We start from the raw sequence: 17,996 nt of genomic DNA on the forward strand, positions 1-17,996 counted from the left end.
CATGTAACAGGCCTGACACCCAAAGGGACAAAGCTTCTGTCCATACAACACGTCAGGAGGAGGAGCTCCGAGTCCCCACCAATCTTTAGCTCCCATTTAGCATGCAGTGCAAAAAAAAAAGGTGAAAATGCAACTGTTTTGTCTATGACAGATGGAGTAACTGTGGGACACAAGTTTGGCTTTTCAACTTCAGAGAAACATTTCCTTCCGAATCAAGCAGACAATTTAGAGAAATAGGTCCTGGAAAATCACGTTGAGAATGAATGAAATTGCCAAATATGGACTCCCATATTAATGTCAGTTAACAAAGTCATTTTAGAGTTTTGCAATGTCACGGTGTCAAAATGCTCCATGAAAGTCCAAATATACTTGATCATAATAACCATTGAGTGTAAACCAATCTTAAGAATAAAAAAAGTAATTTCTCACTCTGTTTTTCCAAATTCTTTAATTATGTGTGTGCTACATGGTTGTAACCACTATTGTAATGTTGTAAAATTATTGTAATTTGTGTAAGGTACATCCTTCTCTCGTGATTTATGGGAGGAGCATTTCTTGTTTTTCAGGCTAAACAAGAAAAATTCTAAAAATAATGAACGCAAAACAGGTTTTCAAGGCACTGTTACATAATACCATTGTTATGAAATAGCTTTCCGATTTTTTTTCCTTCAGTCTGTCCATGAAGCCTATGGATATAAAGCTGTGTATTAGAAATGAGAAGATGTAAAATAAACACACAACTTCACAATATCATTGTTTTATCCATTATGTTCAGAAGCTTGTCTTTCTGCCAGTATCCAAAAATCCAGAGAATTCAGAAGTCCCCTGTTCGGTAAATTAAAAGTATCATTTTAAATACATCATATATGATCAAATCAGAATATGATGAATACACACACACAAACACACTCATATGCATTTGTAATGTACATAAAATGCAAATTTATATGTAAGTAGTACATACATTATTATCATAATTATTCAAATGTTTACTTTCAATAATAATTGTGTGTATATAATTCCCAAAGTCTTTCCAAAATGAAATACAATATTGACAATTTAAATAGATGAATTATACAAAGTACATTTGTTATAAAAATCTAGAAACGTTAACCGTATATGTTTGTTGAACATATTTAGTGTCACATTTTGGAAATATTTGTTTTATTTTGTTTGTGACGCAGAATCGAAAAGGAACACGGTTTTTTTTCTCGGCTTTTTAAAACAGCTTTTCCACTCTCATGACGTAGGGAACCCGGAAGACGTGTGTTTGCTGTCAATGCTAACGACGGAGAGGAGGCACAGAGAGCTATAACCCCGCATTTAAGACAAGATGGCAGCACTGCCCCGCAGGATCATTAAGGTACTTATTTAACACTTTAACACCAGCATGTGTCACGTTTCTGTCATGAACAAAACTCTACATCCGCAGTCGGAACTCCCCAACTTACGGGTACGCCCGCTTAACAGTTTCGTGTGCTAACGTTAGCATTCATGTCGCTAACGTTAGTTCGCTAAAGTTACTTCCGTTTCTTTCCCGTGCCCAGATACACCGAGACACGGCGAGTTAAAAATACACCAACGCTGTGAAAATGGCGGATAATGTGCGGCGTGTCCGGATTATCGTTTCTAAATATGCTTTACAAGCATAATCGTGTTATCAAACTGCTACTGATCACATTTTAATAACTGAATTGCTGCCTAACAAGGCTAGCTAACCATGCTAGCCCCGGCTATTTTGTTAGCTTTGTCTGTGAATGATAATAAAACACAGCAACAAGCTAAAGCTAGCCGTGTAGCCTGATACTCCCAATATTACCATTACCTTTTATTCAAGCACACGTGCATTTAGCTAAGGTGGGATGTTTTGTAGTATTGTGTTGCCTTTCTTTGACGTTACCGAAGTTCTCACGTTTGACATTAGCTAGCTAGGAGTTAGACGTTAGTACCATTATCTTGGTCAGAATTGTGGTTATCTAACAAAGTCATACGGATGAAATGTTTCCTACTGTAATCTGAAATCATTTTCGTTGCAGACTTTTGCCCCTGACTTTATGGGTGATGTTGGCTGTAACCAAAGCATACTAAAGATACTGCTAAATTAGTTACATCCCCTGTCATGAACACTACAATACAGTGTTGTCACTGTTGCTTGGGAATAGTCAGTGTATTCCTTTAAAGAAGAAGTGTCTTAATTATGTTTTCATTACGTATTAGTGCAAATTAAATCATTCATAATTCATCATTTAACAGATGTTGCCGACAACCTGCTCACTCCTCCCTCCCTTTCCAAGCATATTGGAGTGCAGGCTAATGACCCCCCTCTAAGTTAACGAAAACTCAATGACGCTTAGCTTCAGGTGATTTATACGCTAATAAAAACATAGTTAGTCTATTATATTCCATTTCTGCCAGTGGATCCCCCTAAATCCTAAACACTGGACCTTTAAGTTCATTGAGACCAGGGTGATGCGTTAAAATAGTTTCCATTGTCTCATCAACATTCTTCAAATACCCAAATATTTAATTTGTAATCAAACACAGAAGAGCTTCTCAGTCTTCTAATTGTGAACCCACTACTTAGTAGATTATTCAAATTTTACAGAAGCCTCTTACTTTTTATTTCCCTTTTCTTTCTTTGGGAAACTGTTGTAATTGTGTGCATTTGCAGTAATTACTTCTGTGGATTTGGGTATATTAACCCTATTCACTACAATTACAGCGTATAAATGGTAAAGGATTACTAACCCTGCGTTCATTTGGATTAAGAAACCATTAGGAACATTAATGGTGTTTAAGAGAAGGTTGCACAGGTGGGTGAGTAAGCTGACGACAGACTGGTGTTGGTGGGAAAAGGTGGCAGGGCTGGGAACAGTACTTAGCTGACGGAGCCCTTGAGCCCTCAGAGCGTGTGACTGGGACTGGGAGCCCCTCTCCCGTCTGTGTTTTCACTGCATGGTTTTGTCTGTGGGTTATCTGAAACATTTCAGGAATCTCACTCCCAGTTGCATTCAGGAAAAGAACGCCAAAACAAGAGTGCTGGGTGTTGTTGGCAAGGTTTATTTGATTCTCTTTTTTTCCATCTATAGTTGATATGTTGCTATTTATTTATTGTTCTGTTGTTGTTGGGTGTGATCCATGATCTATTACACAAGGCTGCATTTCAGACAGGCACAAAGGGATACTACTATGTTTTTAGATTGGGGAAACTAATCAAATAGCAGGATAATTGTAGTATCAGTACTACAGTATGAATAATGTACAGTTAAGAGTTTGTATAATTTCTTGTGGCATCCGTCAGGTATGTCACTTCTTCACGTATGCACCACGCCTCATGCATACAACAAAGATATATCAGATACCTGCTCCTCTTTCACAGTAAAGACATGTTTCTGTAGGTCACTTTGTATTGGGAGAAGCCTTCATGCAGTGGCTGATGGGAATGAAAGTAATGGTCTCCTTTGGTGCAGAGTCAGTGTCACCTCTAGGACAGTTGGGTAGTGCATAGACGGTCTAAAGAATCACAGCATTGAGCAACTACTGCTGTGTTTGCCAGCTTCCCCTTTGTGTTAGGAAATGTTTTACAATTCTCCGCCCAGTGACTCACCACCCTTTGCAGCTCTCAAAGGTTTAGGCAAAGGATTTTACAAATTTGGAATTCAACATTTTAATAAAAGTTTTACAAATATCCAATAAAAAATCAGAAGGACGTTTCAGATAATAACATTTATTCAGAGTGTATATACTGTATTTGTTCCCCTTTTTAACTTATGAGTTGTTCTTTTTGGGCAATCTTGTCTTAGTGCATCTGCCTTACCTCAACACTAGGATTGGGAGAGTTCAAGCATATGTCCTAGTGCACATATCTCTGCCTGAAATGAGCCTTATCTTGCTAATGACCATGCATTTGGCCGTGCAAAGTCAAAGCACGTTGGCACTTTCTTGTAACATGATGGCACCAACATAATGTCAATTTCTCTTTGTCTTTTTCTCTACCAGGAAACTCAACGTTTGATTGCAGAGCCTGTCCCAGGCATCAAGGCAGAGCCAGATGAAAGCAACGCCCGTTACTTTCATGTGGTCATTTGCGGACCTCAGGACTCACCTTTTGAGGGGGGCATATTTAAACTCGAGCTTTTTTTACCAGAGGAATATCCCATGGCAGCTCCTAAAGTACGCTTCATGACCAAAATATATCATCCCAATGTAGACAAGCTGGGGAGAATATGTCTAGACATTTTGAAAGGTAAGTCAATATTCTGTTATGTTACAGTTTCTGCTTGGCCAGCTATGTATAGTATACATTGTGCTTTAGCTTAAGAACAAGTTTTCAACTGACAGTATTGGGGCTTTTTCCCGGTTTTGTCTTTAGTCTGTAAAGTCCGACTTGTTACTGTAGGGAAGCCTGTATGTATATTCTGTCCTCTGATGTTTGGCCGGTCAGTGAGGTGAGGGCTTTGCCAATTTCTTGCTCAAAAGATCAAGGGCCTTGTATGTTACACTTGTGACCCCCAACTGGAGCTTTGTGCCACTACTACTGCATAGCAGCAGGCTCTTCAATGCCCCTCCAGCTTAAAAACACTCTATTGTGTCTCTGCTTTGCTTGGTCTCAATTTTAATCTTATTAATCCTTCTTTTTTCTTTTTGTTGTTTTTTTTCTTCAGATAAATGGTCACCAGCTCTGCAGATTCGCACAGTGCTGCTATCAATCCAGGCATTACTAAGTGCACCCAACCCTGATGATCCCCTTGCAAATGATGTTGCAGAGAAGTGGAAAAACAGTGAAGCTGAAGCCATAGAAACAGGTGAGAATTATCAATGGTTTATTACATATTTACACCCGGCTCTTGCTGAGTGCTCCCTTTCCAATTTGTCATTTTAATTATAGGAATACCCAATATAAATACACACATGGCCACATTGGTTATATTTTACGTGACACATTGTGTTTTTTTACTTTTCAGCCAAGTCATGGACCAGGCTCTATGCTGGGAACAAAAATGAAGTGTAGAGCAGCCCAAACAGGTGAAGATATAAGTGGAATCAAGTGTGAACACAACTCCTCATGTTCTGCCAAGACCTCTTCCGACTTCATTTGCATTTAAAGGACACAGTCTTAAATATATATACATATGTATTATAAAATAAACGTGAATATATTGTAAAGGAAAAAAAAAAAAAACAACTGCTGATAATTGGTGATCTAAATGCACACAGGTGATGAAATGACTCGTCTTCGTCCTAACTCACAATTGTTCAAATGCATGGTCAGAGATTTTAGATCTACTCATCTGGCTTTCTTTGTCCATTGATTTTGGGAAGCTTTTGCCAACCGCTGCTTTTAAGGAGCACATATAGGGGGAATAAGGGTGTCCTACGTTCCACATTTTTGGGGGGGATTGGGTGGGAGGAGGGACTGGCTAGATGCGGTTAATATAGTATACTTTTTACATTTCTTTTAACTTTGTTTTCTCGTGTTGCTGTTTGTTTATTAAAAGCAGCTAACTACTACTAGCCCTGTGTATGTAGACACTCACCCGGAGGCCGAGTAGAGTTTCGTGTGGGACGCATTAACGATCATGGCCCTGCTTCTTCCTTAAGTCACATCTGGCTGCAGTAAACACAAAATAATATGACTAAAAACCGAACTGAGCCTGCCACTGTCACATTAACCTTTTCACAACTGTAGGCTTGTGGACAACATGAGAGAGTGTGGAGGTCACGGTGGACATTGTGGACCTTTCCTTCGTTTTAGCATGTTTTATTACCATATCCAGTCTTTTCTATGTGAATCTTTCTTGCTATTGCCATACTAACTACTTTGCTGTCCCCCCATATGTCATCGCAGTAATTCTACAAGACTCAGTGGTTTACTTCCAATGGCATTTATTTCACAAAGCAGTGGTTAGATTTGAGCTGTCAACTGTTTGATGGCCGGAGTGGCGGCGGGGGTGGATCGGGGTGTTGAGGGACGTATCTGTATGAGAGGAGATGCTGGGTTGTTACGGGATCATACTCCCAATAGATCAATGAGAGCTTTGACTGTCAACTATCGTGATTGGTTTTTGGCTGAAAGGTCTGTATTCAATTCACTGTAAATTCATTATTTCTATTAATATGGGGAGGAAATGTCATCCTGTTCTCAGAATGCTATGATAAAGCCCACCTGCATACTTTTATGTTCTGTAAATAAAATCTGTTGATTAATAATTGGCTGAGTTTAATACTTGACGGGACACACTCATTTTTGCCTGATTAGAGCTTTGCTCTGGATTGTGCAGGACTTTCTAAGTTAATCATATCTTTTGTTTGAATTTAAGAAATAAGTAACTAACTACAGTATAGTTGTTAAACAGAATAAAGTTGCAAAATATAGTTTAATTAAATACAATACTTCATTAAATCAATACTTTCAACCACTGAGAAAGACTTAACGTCTTTATTCTAGTATGTGTACATGTACGGTTGGTGTTGTAACACGTTAAGTGACATGAAACGGGTTAAACGTAGCTGTATTTTATTAGCATACCTCTGGTAATTATAGGGTCGGGAGGGCCCAGTCTGAATATACTAGGTGTCCATTGTGAGCTCAATTCCACACAACAAAACGCATCTTTGTACAGATATTATTACAAACGTATTGCTGCTGATTCAAAACGTCATGAAATTACCACTCCCTCCCCCTTAACGAAAATCAAATCAAAGTCATACTGTTCTCTGAATGTAATAAATAAAACCTGAATTATGTGTCCTCTCCACCCATATTGAGTTCAAAGTCCTAAAGAGTCTTCAGAGTTGGCCTGGAAAAGTGTAGCCTGCATGCTCCCACCCCCCTGACATTTTATTAATTATCTCTGCAGCGCATGGTATGGTACCTTTTAATCCTCTTGTGAGGCATAGTGAGCTCATCTGGATGTTTTCGGATAATTATTTAAACAATCAAGACGTGTCCCTTTGCAAAAGCAGTTTGTTGTTCTGGTTTCTGCCACTGTCCTAAAGTTAGGGATGTCCTGAACATAATAATCCCGCTAATCAGACATTTTAAACACCTCTAAACATTTTCACCCTTGAACACATCCTCGAGTTTAGAAACATACAATTCACCTCCACTAGAGGGCGTTCCTGAGCTGCGTTACCTTTGACTCGGCAGCAGCAGATACATTACAGGCTTCACAGCAACGGGAATGTGCTACTGTAAATAACCACTGAGTGCTACCAGTAGGCTGCTTCACTGAGCTGAACGTTGTTTTGTTTATTTCACCTTCTTTTAAAACTACAGGGCCTTATGCCTCCTTCAGGTGCTGTGGGAAGTTTGGTGTTCGTGCGAATCAAATTATGACTGGTTGTTTAATGGTTGCCAAGATATACGTTTAGGCAGCATGTCATTTCTCATTAAAAAAAACAGTAATGCAAATGTCCTGCAAAGGGTTAGAGTTGTGGTTTATTTATATATGTGTGTCTGTATCTGTAACACAACCTACCATTCGCCATTTTTATTTAATGTTGATATGTGTAACAGGAGATGGGGATCCTTAATTCCAAACAATTATTGAATGTTCGTTGAAAAATTGATAATAAAAATAATTCTAAAATAATTTTCTGAAATAACTTGACTACTTTGTCAACATCTCGCGCGAAAAAAGGCAATCACATGATCTTCAAAGCATCTCAGTTTACGAATGAATCATCCTTCGGAGCGGCACGTGAAAGCGGCGAGTCGTGACTCGCGCGCGACGAAAAGTGCTGAAAAACCCACGCGCGTGCGCGGAGCCAAAGGAGACGCTCGAGCCACGTTTGGCTCGTGGTTAACGATGAACGTGGAGTAACGCGGGAGCTGACGGGCAGCTCGTTGCGCAGCTCTCAGGTCAGCTGGTAGCACCTCGGCGACCCCAGATGGGAGCGAGTCTGTCGAGCCGTGCGTGTTGACGGCGGCGCTGAAACCACCATGGTAGGTAGAAGAAGGACTCTGCCATTGGACTGGGAACCAACGCACCGAGGACACACTTTGTAACCGGCTCTATCTGAAGAAGCTTAAAGTTGGGAGCGTTTTCTTTCCTCTGCTCCAGACTCACTCTCTCCTCCCCCGGACAGACACTTTCTACAGCGTCTGGTTGAATCCAGATTCTCGCTTCTCTCCAAAAAGAACAACAACCGGACAACGATTGGGAAACATAAATGATGAAGTTTAAGCCCAACCAGACCAGGACGTACGACGGCGAGGGGTTCAAGAGAAGAGCGGCGTGTTTGTGTTTCAAAAACGAAAAAGAGGACGAGGTAAGAGACGTCAGTCGACCGCTTCAATTTAACTTTTTACAGTAAAATGCCTCAATTTTACTCCTGAAGTCTACCTGTCAATTATACAGCACTCAGCTTTATCACCTTAGCACCTATAGATGTTTTTTTTTAATTGTGTGAGAGTGCCTTCACGTGGACAGAGGTGAACATACCAAGGCTGAATTTGAAAAAAAATAAAATAAATAATAATAATTGACCTGTGAAAGAACAAGAGGTCTTCTTACAAACCGGCACTCAGCATGGGATCATCATTTTAATTTCGTGTCTGCGTTGCAATCTAGATGATTAATTGTCTGTGTGTCCTGGTTTTGGGTATTTTGAGTATTATCATAGACTGCCCTCAAGAACTCATTGAGCTACATATTCCTTCAAGCGCAGATGCATTTGATGTTTCTAATATTGCATGTGATTACAGCGTTTATGTGACACCTTTCATAACACACACGCACGTAGTTGTTGTTCTCACGGTGGAACCATATGGTTTCTCTACAGGGTGATTTTCATATCAACACATGCTGTTGTGAGGATCACTAATCCTTTGCTGAATCACATCAAACCCATGCACTCTGTTGCTGATGCATTATCTCACCATTTCCTCTGTTCATTCACATTTTATTTAACTGTAACACGATCGAAATGGAGTGGTACATTTGTCACGGATACATGTTCACCTCTGAATCAAAGGAGGGGTTTCTATGGTCAAGCATCACCAAAGATCGATATGAATGTGGCTGATGAGAAACTTGTAAATGGTTTGAATGTCTCCCATTAGACTCGCGCTGCAGCTACCATGAAGTAATTCCTAACATTTCATCAAGACTCAGGAATATGTTACATACTGGGGGCAGTGGATGTCTGAGATCACGGAATGCGTTTGCGTAGTGAGGGTGGTCCATCTCAAGACCCCATGGAGGGGGGGGGGGGGGGGGGGGGGGTTACACTGTGTGCTAAACACCGGCTGCAATTTATAGAAACAAGGTGTAGGCACTTGCTGTCCCCTGACAGATTTGCTTTCCTGCTCCTCATGCTTCCCCCTCTCCTCTTCCCCTTCACACTCTCTCTCTCACACACACACTCACACACTCACACACACACTCACACACTCACACACACACACACACACTCACACACACACACACACACACACACACTTCTCCTGCTCATTCATCATCATTTTTGATTGTGCTGGAGGACGATGAAATGATCCCACATAACACATCCTTCACTCACATGTTGTATGCTTTGATTGCACGTGTCACACTCTATGTGGTAAACTATCCATCCGGTCTGCATGCCGGGCTCATGTTCACCTCCTCAGCATGCCAGCCGGAGGACAGGATCAGGTCTGCAGAAAAATATGTAGCAGGATGACTTCATGTCAATGGACTCCATTTTCACTTTTCATTTCAAGGGAAAACAACATTATTAGAGTAATTGTTTTTAAAGTTTATATCATCATAGTTGCTGTAACTGGAAAGTATTGTTGGTAATTGTGCCGTAAATAAGAAACAGGTCTCCAATTAATCAAAATCTATCATAACTTTATGTAAAACACATACATGCACATACAAAATAGTCAAAGTTTACCACGTTCCATCAGACAACAACCAGAACCTCAATAACTCGGTTTATTGTTACAGTTAGCTCGGAATAAGACATTTGGAAAACGTGCATCATATTTTATCATACAGAGGTTCATATAGTCACTTTATGTTAACGACATGTTTTTGATCTTCTGCTCATTCCTGTAGTTTAGTAAAGGCGTAGTTTAAGATCTGCCAACAGTCTCTTTGGTGGATTGCGATCAGATGTTAATACCTTAAAGCTCACGTGGACTCGGCGGGCGGAGCTCGTCCTCATTTCGAGCTCTCACTGAGGTGTGTGCTGCCTGTCGGGGTCATTAACCTCCTCTGCTAAGCTCCCTTGTTTTCACACAGAAAGGCGACTGCTGATCCAGTCGTTTTTTGAAAAGCCTCGTGTGTGTCTGTCTGTAGCCGCGTACGTGGAAGTGCCTACGTGTTTCGCATAGCGTTTGTGTGAAATTGCGCATGCATGTGTGTGTGTGTTTGTGTCAGTGAGACCGCCAACGGTGTGTCTGCGGCCTCCAGGGCCCTGAGCTGAGGGATTTTCACAGGGCAGAGATTCAAATCATCTCCTGCAGCTATTAATTCATCACCTCGTCGTCAGTCATCACGCAGGAAACTCCACACCGCATCGATGTCACACAGTGTGAGGCTCCCATGGGACACATTGTGTGTACATTTTGGATGGTCAGTTTATAGCGCTCTGATTTGACTTTGACCCTACCGTCAAAAAAACCTATTAAATTAACTTTGACTCAAAGCAAAGGTTGAGATTCCCTGAAAGAATTCATCATTATCTATATTTAGCATTCTTATTATATAATTGCCAATAATTAAGTAATTTAAGTCATCATAATGTCTGTCACTTAATATCTTTGTAATATAAAGTAGCACTATAAAGAATCAGGGTAGTGAACCAGTGAGGTAAATGCAGGTTTTAACCATGAAGGGGTTCCTGCAGATGGAGTTCACTGACTGTTATGTTATATGACAGCAGAATCACTTGTACAATCTAACTGGGCCTGTTATCCATACATAAATATTGACGGTTTAAAATAGGTCACGCGGGTTTGCAAATGGAAGAACGGAGACGCCCACACGTATTTAAGCTACTATATCAACGATCCAAAGCGGGTAAACAGGAGCTCTCTGTGAGTTTGAAGTCGTAGTTTTATAGTGTGCTTAGTCATGATGATGTTGATGAATAAAGCCAACAGTGAGACCTTCAAAATAATGTCCTCCTGAGATTTCTTGTGGGTTTTTATCTTAATCCAGACCTGGCTGCAGAATTGAGTTACAACCAAGCCAAGTCACACAGTGTGTGAACAGTCATTTCTGTGCAATAGAGACCACCTTTGACAGCGGCGAAGATGTTATCATTAGAGCTCCTCACAAATCTGCCATGCTTCCACTATCGGGTCTCGGGAGGAACGCAGAGACATCTTAATGCTGGGAAACCTCAGCAGGGAAGGTTGTGTGTCGCCTATAGCGTGTGACATTTTGGGTGCTAGTTTTAAATCAATCTCCGCTGACTTACTTGAATGTCACATGTCTGAAAGGATCCGGGAAGCATTCACACGTGAACTTAATGTGGGTCAGTGTGTTTCCAGAATAAGGTTTTAGGTCAAGTGACTGCATCTCTTCGAGGTCAGTTAAACATAGCTTGGCTTAAGTTTGATTATTTCAGATTTCTGATTTGTCATGTTTTTATAGCACTTGAAGTTTTTAATTCTTATAGTTGCATTTTTGGACCTTTTTTTCTCCCCCAAAACCAATAATTTGTTCATTATTTGTTAAGCAAATGATGGCTTAAATGGCTGACTGCAGTCGTACTTGTGAGACTGTTTTGAAGAGATTTTATTTCAACAATATTCTAGGGCTGTGTCTTCTGAGAGGATTAGGCGATGGTTGTTTTGGTCTTCGATGACTCAGATGTCATTAATTGATTAGTCATTTTCCATGCTTTTTTCATGCTGAATGATTTATTTACAATAGATTAGTGCAGCCTGGTAGTCTGGTAAACAACTTTTGTGTGATTTGTTTTTGTGGGGAAGCAGATAAATTGTTGTTTGTCATAATATTTAGTTGGTTTGCATTATATTCTATAGCTCACCTAAAATATTAGCCTTCCTTCCAGGTGTTGCTTTTGTTGAATCCATGTGGTTTTACATGTAAAACGTCTCAGGGAAAGTAAGTTTGACTTTAGTATTGGGGGGGAAATGATGTTGAATGTAATGTTGCTTCATCTCCACATCATAAATCTGAAGGATGCTGTATTTGTTTTTCATGTGAATCTGTTTGTGCTTTTACTGCAAAAACATCTAGCGGACAACGCACTCTCATTCACTTATTTTAATTATGGAGCAAAGAGCATGACGGGCTCAGCAGCCCAAACCGCACCACGCACTCGTATCGCATTAAGTTAATTAAATGAATGACTGGTGGGACATGAGGTGTGCACATTCTCCTAAATGAGTTCAGCCGCCACCAGACACCCACAGTGGTGATGGACTCCAAACATGGGCATGCCGTTGGCTGGTTTTTGGCAGCCTGAACTCAGCAGCAGGGATCTGACGAAGGCCTTTCTCTTTGGCAGGTGCTACTGGTGAGCAGCAGTCGACATCCAGATCAATGGATCGTGCCAGGAGGAGGAATGGAGCCCGAGGAGGAACCCTGTGGGGCCGCCGTCAGGGAAGTGTACGAAGAGGTGAGCAACTGTTCTGTTGCTACGTTTTGTGTTTGGCACTACCTCAAAGCAGCCAGTAAAATCATCAAATATCCATAACGATGCTTTTGCATGTTTAACTACAGGTTGCATACCTAATCATTACTGCTGACCTCTTTCCAAAGCATACCGTCTTAATGGATTCTCTTCTGTCCAGGGAGCCATTGTACTCTGTGCTATAATATGAAAATCAACTTGATTTGGAGATTGCTTGAGATTGCAAATGCATCCCGGCTTTATTTCATTTTTAAGGGGGTCAAGTTATTACAATGCTGCACAATGCATGTGAAAGTAGGATTTTCTGCTGAGGAGCTCATGTGTTTGTGGGAATTTCCCATATGTTAGTAGTAACTCTCAGCTGATCTACAGCATTGCTTTCTCAAGCTATGTTGCCCTAGAAAGAGGAAGATAAGCAGTAACCAAACATGGAAACTGTGAAAAGTACATTGTGAACTAGGTCACTTCATGTGTCTCTCTCGTGGAAGCCGTGGCCCCCCCCCCAAAACTTAGATGTTGGAACTTCCTGCAAGCATGCATTGTTTACAAAAGGTTTTTAAACCCAGACTGCATTGCATGATGATAACTTTGACAACAACAAAAAATGAAGGAAAGAAAAGCAGGCTAAGAAGTCAATGTGGTTAATAATGCAATAAAAATATGCAAAACTACTGGTATCACCCTGTGACCTTACATAACCCTAGTTACACAACTCAAAGGGAAATTGACTACCTTTTTATGTGGCTGTCCAATCAGTGTCGATGGTGAATATAGTCCATTGAAGCAATACATTCCTCAGTGAGTGCTATATTGACTGAGAAAGCGGCGTTTGCTGCTCGCAGAGCCTTACTGGCAGGGCCTACATGTACCAGGATGCACTGTGTGCCACCTACAGATGCACATTGGAGAAGCTTTTCTGACAGAAACTGTTTATTTTAACTCTACTACGACTTAAAGCATAAATATTTCCTAAACCTAATCAAGTCATTGTATTACCTAAACTTTCTTTCTGGTAATTAAGTAAAAACACTGAGGCTCCATAATGTGAAACAAGGAAGCACAACTCTTATGAGTGCCCACATTGTTGCAGTGCATTACGGCCGATCACCTGAACAGCATCCAACAAAAACGTCTCATGCTGACATTCATTACAGCAGAGAGATCCTGTTTCTGTTGGTATTTGAGGGCAATTTAAGCAAAGGCATGTCATGTCAAATGACCAGTGGATGCAGAAAGAAGCTCAAACTCAAATAGATGAAGATAAGGTAGAAAATCGTTGAAATTCTTCTTCTTTTTTACCCCTACCTCACGTTTTGATTTGCCCCTCTAGGAATAGAGGTGCCAGGGGTAGTGTTTGAAATCTTCCCCTGTGGAATGGGACAACCCTTTGTCAGTATTTGATGGTATTTTTGTCAACAGACGTGACGAGCCATTTCATGACTGAGATTGAGACACAAGACATGAGATTAGTGGTAAGCCGGGAGTCTCCCCTGCCAAAGGAGTGGTAACGAGTGCAGCAACTTGCAGGAAATTTGGGCGTCACGTGGAAAATGCAACACGAAAATATGTTGAATGAGGGCGTGTCATGCACAAGCCAGCCTAAAAACAATGCTAACCGAAGACACTGGCATACTAGCAGTTTCATTTTGTATTTTGTATTTTTTGCTTATTAAACAGAAAAGCTCTATAATGCATTGAAATGACATGAAACTAAGAAAATGAAATTTTTTTTAAACCTAAGAAAGAAAATACTTGCTCGCTTTGGGGTCTCCTCTGAAAAACCTCCGTTTGCAGGGCCATGTAGGCCGACCATTTTGCTGAAGTGCTGAAGGCATGGGGTGTATTGGGATCGGGACTTAGCATCTATGTTCTGTGGCCAATATTGAGGGATAGAAATATTTGGCAGTGTGACATACATTGCCAGTCAATTGTTCTGTGGTTTAGTAAATGGGGGTGGCTGATGGTTGGAGTGTAGTGGGCTGAGAGCCTCTGCCTCGGATAGAAGTGTGTTGACAGTTTTGAAGTATGGCAGTGACATTTGGGAAGGGTTTCCAGTTACCCACATCCTGTGCCCCTCAGACCAGACATGTACCTGAATATAGATGAGCTGCGAACGAACTACTGTGGCAAAACCTTGTATTTATTGCTGTCAAGTTCAATGTCAACGCAAATGTTCAGTAGCAATGATATACCGCACTGTAAATGTAACGATATTGTAGTGATTATTGATGACTTCCCTTCCTGTGTGTGCAGGCTGGTGTGAAGGGAAAGCTCGGCAGACTACTTGGGATTTTTGAGGTAAGCTTGTCAAACTCATGGAAAATTGTCATAAATTATAACGTGACATGTAATACGTGCCATAACACTGATTTAAAATCCTGTATCAACTTAGCTGGTAACTCTACTATCATGCCTGGGATGCCTTTGTAGACTTGCCAGTCCTCAGTCAGCCAGTGTGTTAAGTGTTTTTGTTCATGTCTTAAAGGAACAGTTCGGTGTTAACATCTTGTCTTTTATTATATATGAAAACTTTGATTGCATGGCATAGTTTATTGCAATGATCTAATCAGGATTCTCCATCTCAACTTTTTCAGCACAATAAAGACAGAAAGCACAGGACGTACGTCTACACTCTCATAGTGACGGAGACTCTGGAGGACTGGGAGGACTCTGTCAACATTGGTACGCCTCAATGTTTAAATTGAAATTTGTCATTGTATTGCTGATTGTTTTGCATAAATTGGGCTGCAGGCAGAAAAAAAAGCCTTTTGCAACACCGTAGTCCAGAGGTTTATTGAAACTTAAATAAGTTGATTGAGGTTTTGCACAATCATAGTAGCTTACAGAGGTTATTCTGACTCGTAATCAATGTATTAATTTGGTTGTGTCTTTTACGGTAGCGGTTAAAGGTTGAGACGTCGGGGCCTCCCGTCATCACTTTGTAAACTGAGAAAACTGGGACACATTCTTCTCCGTGAAGTCAAACCATCCGATCGACAGTGTTACGGTCCTAAAATACTGGCCGAAGAAAAGGCAGCAACAATTTGTCCTCCTAAATTACCACTAAAGTACCACTGCACGTGTGCTACCTCGCATTATTGATATTTTGTCCCATTTTATTGACTGTCTTCCCTAAAACATTCGGAGGAGTAATATTGGAAACAGTTAATTTGATTATTTTCATAATCCATTCATCGTTTTTAAAGTAGTTTCCCCAAGACTAATAGTCTCTGACTTCTCAACTTGTATGTTTTCTGTAATGTGGATTATGTGTAGATGTGTGACCATTATTTATGATTTTTATTTTTATTTTTTTATTGCAACTTGAGGGGGGGTTTGCTGTGCCCTCACTCACCACAGCCCCCTCCTCACTGGTTCTCTCTCTGGTCTAATCCACTCTCCCCCTCTACTGAAAGGCCAGTGACGGTGTCAGGGTGTCACTATAATACTAATGGTGATAATAATGATAGCACAACACTGAGTCTCCACCTGGTGAAGAGTCCTCTCTTGAATGTTTTCACAGGAAGGAAGAGGAAGTGGTTCAAGGTCGATGAAGCCGTCAGGGTGCTGCAGAGCCACAAGCCTGTCCACGCGGAGTACCTACGCAGGCTCACACACTCCCGGAATCCAGCCTGCGTTCCCGTGTGTAGCCCGACTAATGGCAACACGCCGAGCTCCCACGTGACGGACAACAACACGCCTCACTACGTAGTCTGCTCCACGCCGGGCTCCGATCTCTCCAACCGATAGGCCCGGCGACGGCAACAAGCAGTTCTTCTAAGAACACACTGGGATTCTGCGTTGATTGCGCTGCTAATGCAGCCTCTTAATATGTACAGTATGGACTTCCTTGAAGTTGATTTGAAACCGATTTTTTTGAGGGAGTGTCAAAATGTTTTCCTAGGATATTTAAGATTTTATATGTATATTTTTAACAACCATCACCAGCTAATCGAGCACATGTGTCCTTGTTATGAATTCAGATTTTAGATGGATTTCCTCAGTGTGCTACTTCTGCAACGTAAAGTTCCTGTTTAGTGCCTCTTACACCTTATTTTTTTTCTTTTAATTCCAAAGCCGACATTCTGGCTCAAAACCACTAGGTGGCAGGTTCAATCCCAACAACATTGAGTGTAATCCATGGTTGTTGGCTCAACCAGTTTAAAAAAAAAACAAATGTGCCCTCGTGAAGCATTCAGCTTTAGATGGATTTTCTCAGCTGCAATGTAATTGTTCTGTTTCGTCTTTAATGCTGATTATTTGACTTGCAGTGCACACAAGCGTTTGGGTGGTTTCCTGGCAAATGCTTGCTCTTAGAGGAAGTCATAATCCCACAGTGACTCAGTGCTTAATAATTCCCCTCTGTAAGATGTTTTGAAGACGAGTGCTTTCAAGCGTGTGAATAACGTATTACCATTCTCTCTTTTTGGGTGTATTGTTAGGACACTTTAGGCAGTAAAACGAATGTCACTGCACTGATACCTCATGTCTTATGAGGTGTTTCACCCAAAGAGTGCTGAGGGCAAAGTTTGCTTTGATACAAGCGTGAACAACAATGCTCCTCCTAGAATTACCACCTTAAAAGTACACACAGTAAAACCTCTAATCTATAGTAACAGTGTAACACGATTATAAAGGCAGTCGGCTTGACTGTAAAATTGAACAAATAGCAGCACATCGGGACAAAAAGATAAATAGCAGCTTTTTATAATGGAACAGAACTGCAGACTATTCAACACTACAGACTTTTATCGTCAAAGTAATAATGTATATCTACAGAAAACGCTATTATTATTGAGTGCATTTGACAAATGTGATGTCAGTGTCTGAGAGACCATGGCTTTAGTCTTATTCTTCTTGGTGCCTTTACAAACAATAGTACATTGCTTTTCTACTAGACAATGTACACCCAACTGCACTGACTGGAAGTAGTACAATCTGCCTTAGACACACTGTAAAACCAGCCTCTGTTTTTTTTTTCTCAGCTGTGGTTAGATTTTAACATTTGATGTTGAAGGAATTATTCCAATTGAATGTACAGTATAGTATGCATTGATTAAATGTATTTATTTGTTTCATAGGGAATACTCCCTTCCCATCGTGAACGGGAAACTATGACAGGAAGTCATGGCCAGTGTGCCAGACTTTTGTTGTTTTTTTTGGTTAACACCCCAGGAAGCGAGTGCATCATATGTGATAAATTCTATTTTCTATTTGTGTATGTGACTGGAATATTCTGCTTGATGTGCCTTGATATTGTATATACAACCTTTTAAATAAAACATAATTGCCGCATTGTTATACTGGGTGCAGTGGAATATGGCAGCATTTATACATTTTTTTTATAATCTTGAATATAGCCAGGCTGTGTGCTGCTCAAACGTCCACTCTCCATG

At 40.7% G+C, this 17,996-nt stretch overlaps 2 protein-coding genes across 4 annotated transcripts; both read left to right on the plus strand.

The window, feature by feature from the left end:
* Positions 1 to 1,248: 1,248 nt before the first annotated feature.
* On the plus strand, positions 1,249 to 6,210 carry ube2na (ubiquitin-conjugating enzyme E2Na). The gene is made up of 4 exons (XM_084018512.1): positions 1,249 to 1,363; positions 4,000 to 4,246; positions 4,665 to 4,805; positions 4,965 to 6,210. The coding sequence occupies exons 1-4, from the start codon at positions 1,334 to 1,336 to the stop codon at positions 5,009 to 5,011; spliced, it is 465 nt and encodes a 154-aa protein (XP_083874638.1). The 5' UTR covers positions 1,249 to 1,333; the 3' UTR covers positions 5,012 to 6,210.
* Positions 6,211 to 7,800: 1,590 nt separating this feature from the next.
* Positions 7,801 to 17,888, plus strand: nudt4a (nudix (nucleoside diphosphate linked moiety X)-type motif 4a). Of its 3 annotated transcripts, XM_084016890.1 has the most exons (6): positions 7,841 to 7,948; positions 8,067 to 8,274; positions 12,475 to 12,585; positions 14,854 to 14,898; positions 15,195 to 15,282; positions 16,124 to 17,888. In XM_084016890.1, the coding sequence occupies exons 2-6, from the start codon at positions 8,176 to 8,178 to the stop codon at positions 16,348 to 16,350; spliced, it is 570 nt and encodes a 189-aa protein (XP_083873016.1). In that variant the 5' UTR covers positions 7,841 to 7,948; positions 8,067 to 8,175; the 3' UTR covers positions 16,351 to 17,888. The 3 variants fall into 3 exon arrangements, with proteins under 3 accessions (XP_083873017.1, XP_083873015.1, XP_083873016.1); XM_084016889.1 differs by having other exon boundaries at positions 7,803 to 8,274; XM_084016891.1 differs by lacking the exon at positions 14,854 to 14,898 and having other exon boundaries at positions 7,801 to 8,274.
* The last annotated feature ends 108 nt before the right edge of the window (positions 17,889 to 17,996 follow it).

Source organism: Eutrigla gurnardus, assembly GCF_963514095.1.
Source record: "Eutrigla gurnardus genome assembly, chromosome: 9".
In the NCBI taxonomy this organism is placed as follows: Eukaryota; Metazoa; Chordata; class Actinopteri; order Perciformes; family Triglidae; genus Eutrigla; species Eutrigla gurnardus.

Bases quoted from the DNA above. Each gene is read 5' to 3' on its own strand.
- nudt4a (XM_084016889.1), top strand. From the start codon at position 8,176: ATGATGAAGTTTAAGCCCAACCAGACCAGGACGTACGACGGCGAGGGG. The intron at 14,899-15,194 runs GTAAGCTTGTCA...CAACTTTTTCAG, and splicing joins GACTACTTGGGATTTTTGAG to CACAATAAAGACAGAAAGCA. The intron at 15,283-16,123 runs GTACGCCTCAAT...ATGTTTTCACAG, and splicing joins GGAGGACTCTGTCAACATTG to GAAGGAAGAGGAAGTGGTTC.
- ube2na (XM_084018512.1), top strand. From the start codon at position 1,334: ATGGCAGCACTGCCCCGCAGGATCATTAAG. The intron at 4,247-4,664 runs GTAAGTCAATAT...TTTTTTCTTCAG, and splicing joins ATGTCTAGACATTTTGAAAG to ATAAATGGTCACCAGCTCTG. The intron at 4,806-4,964 runs GTGAGAATTATC...TTTACTTTTCAG, and splicing joins AGCTGAAGCCATAGAAACAG to CCAAGTCATGGACCAGGCTC.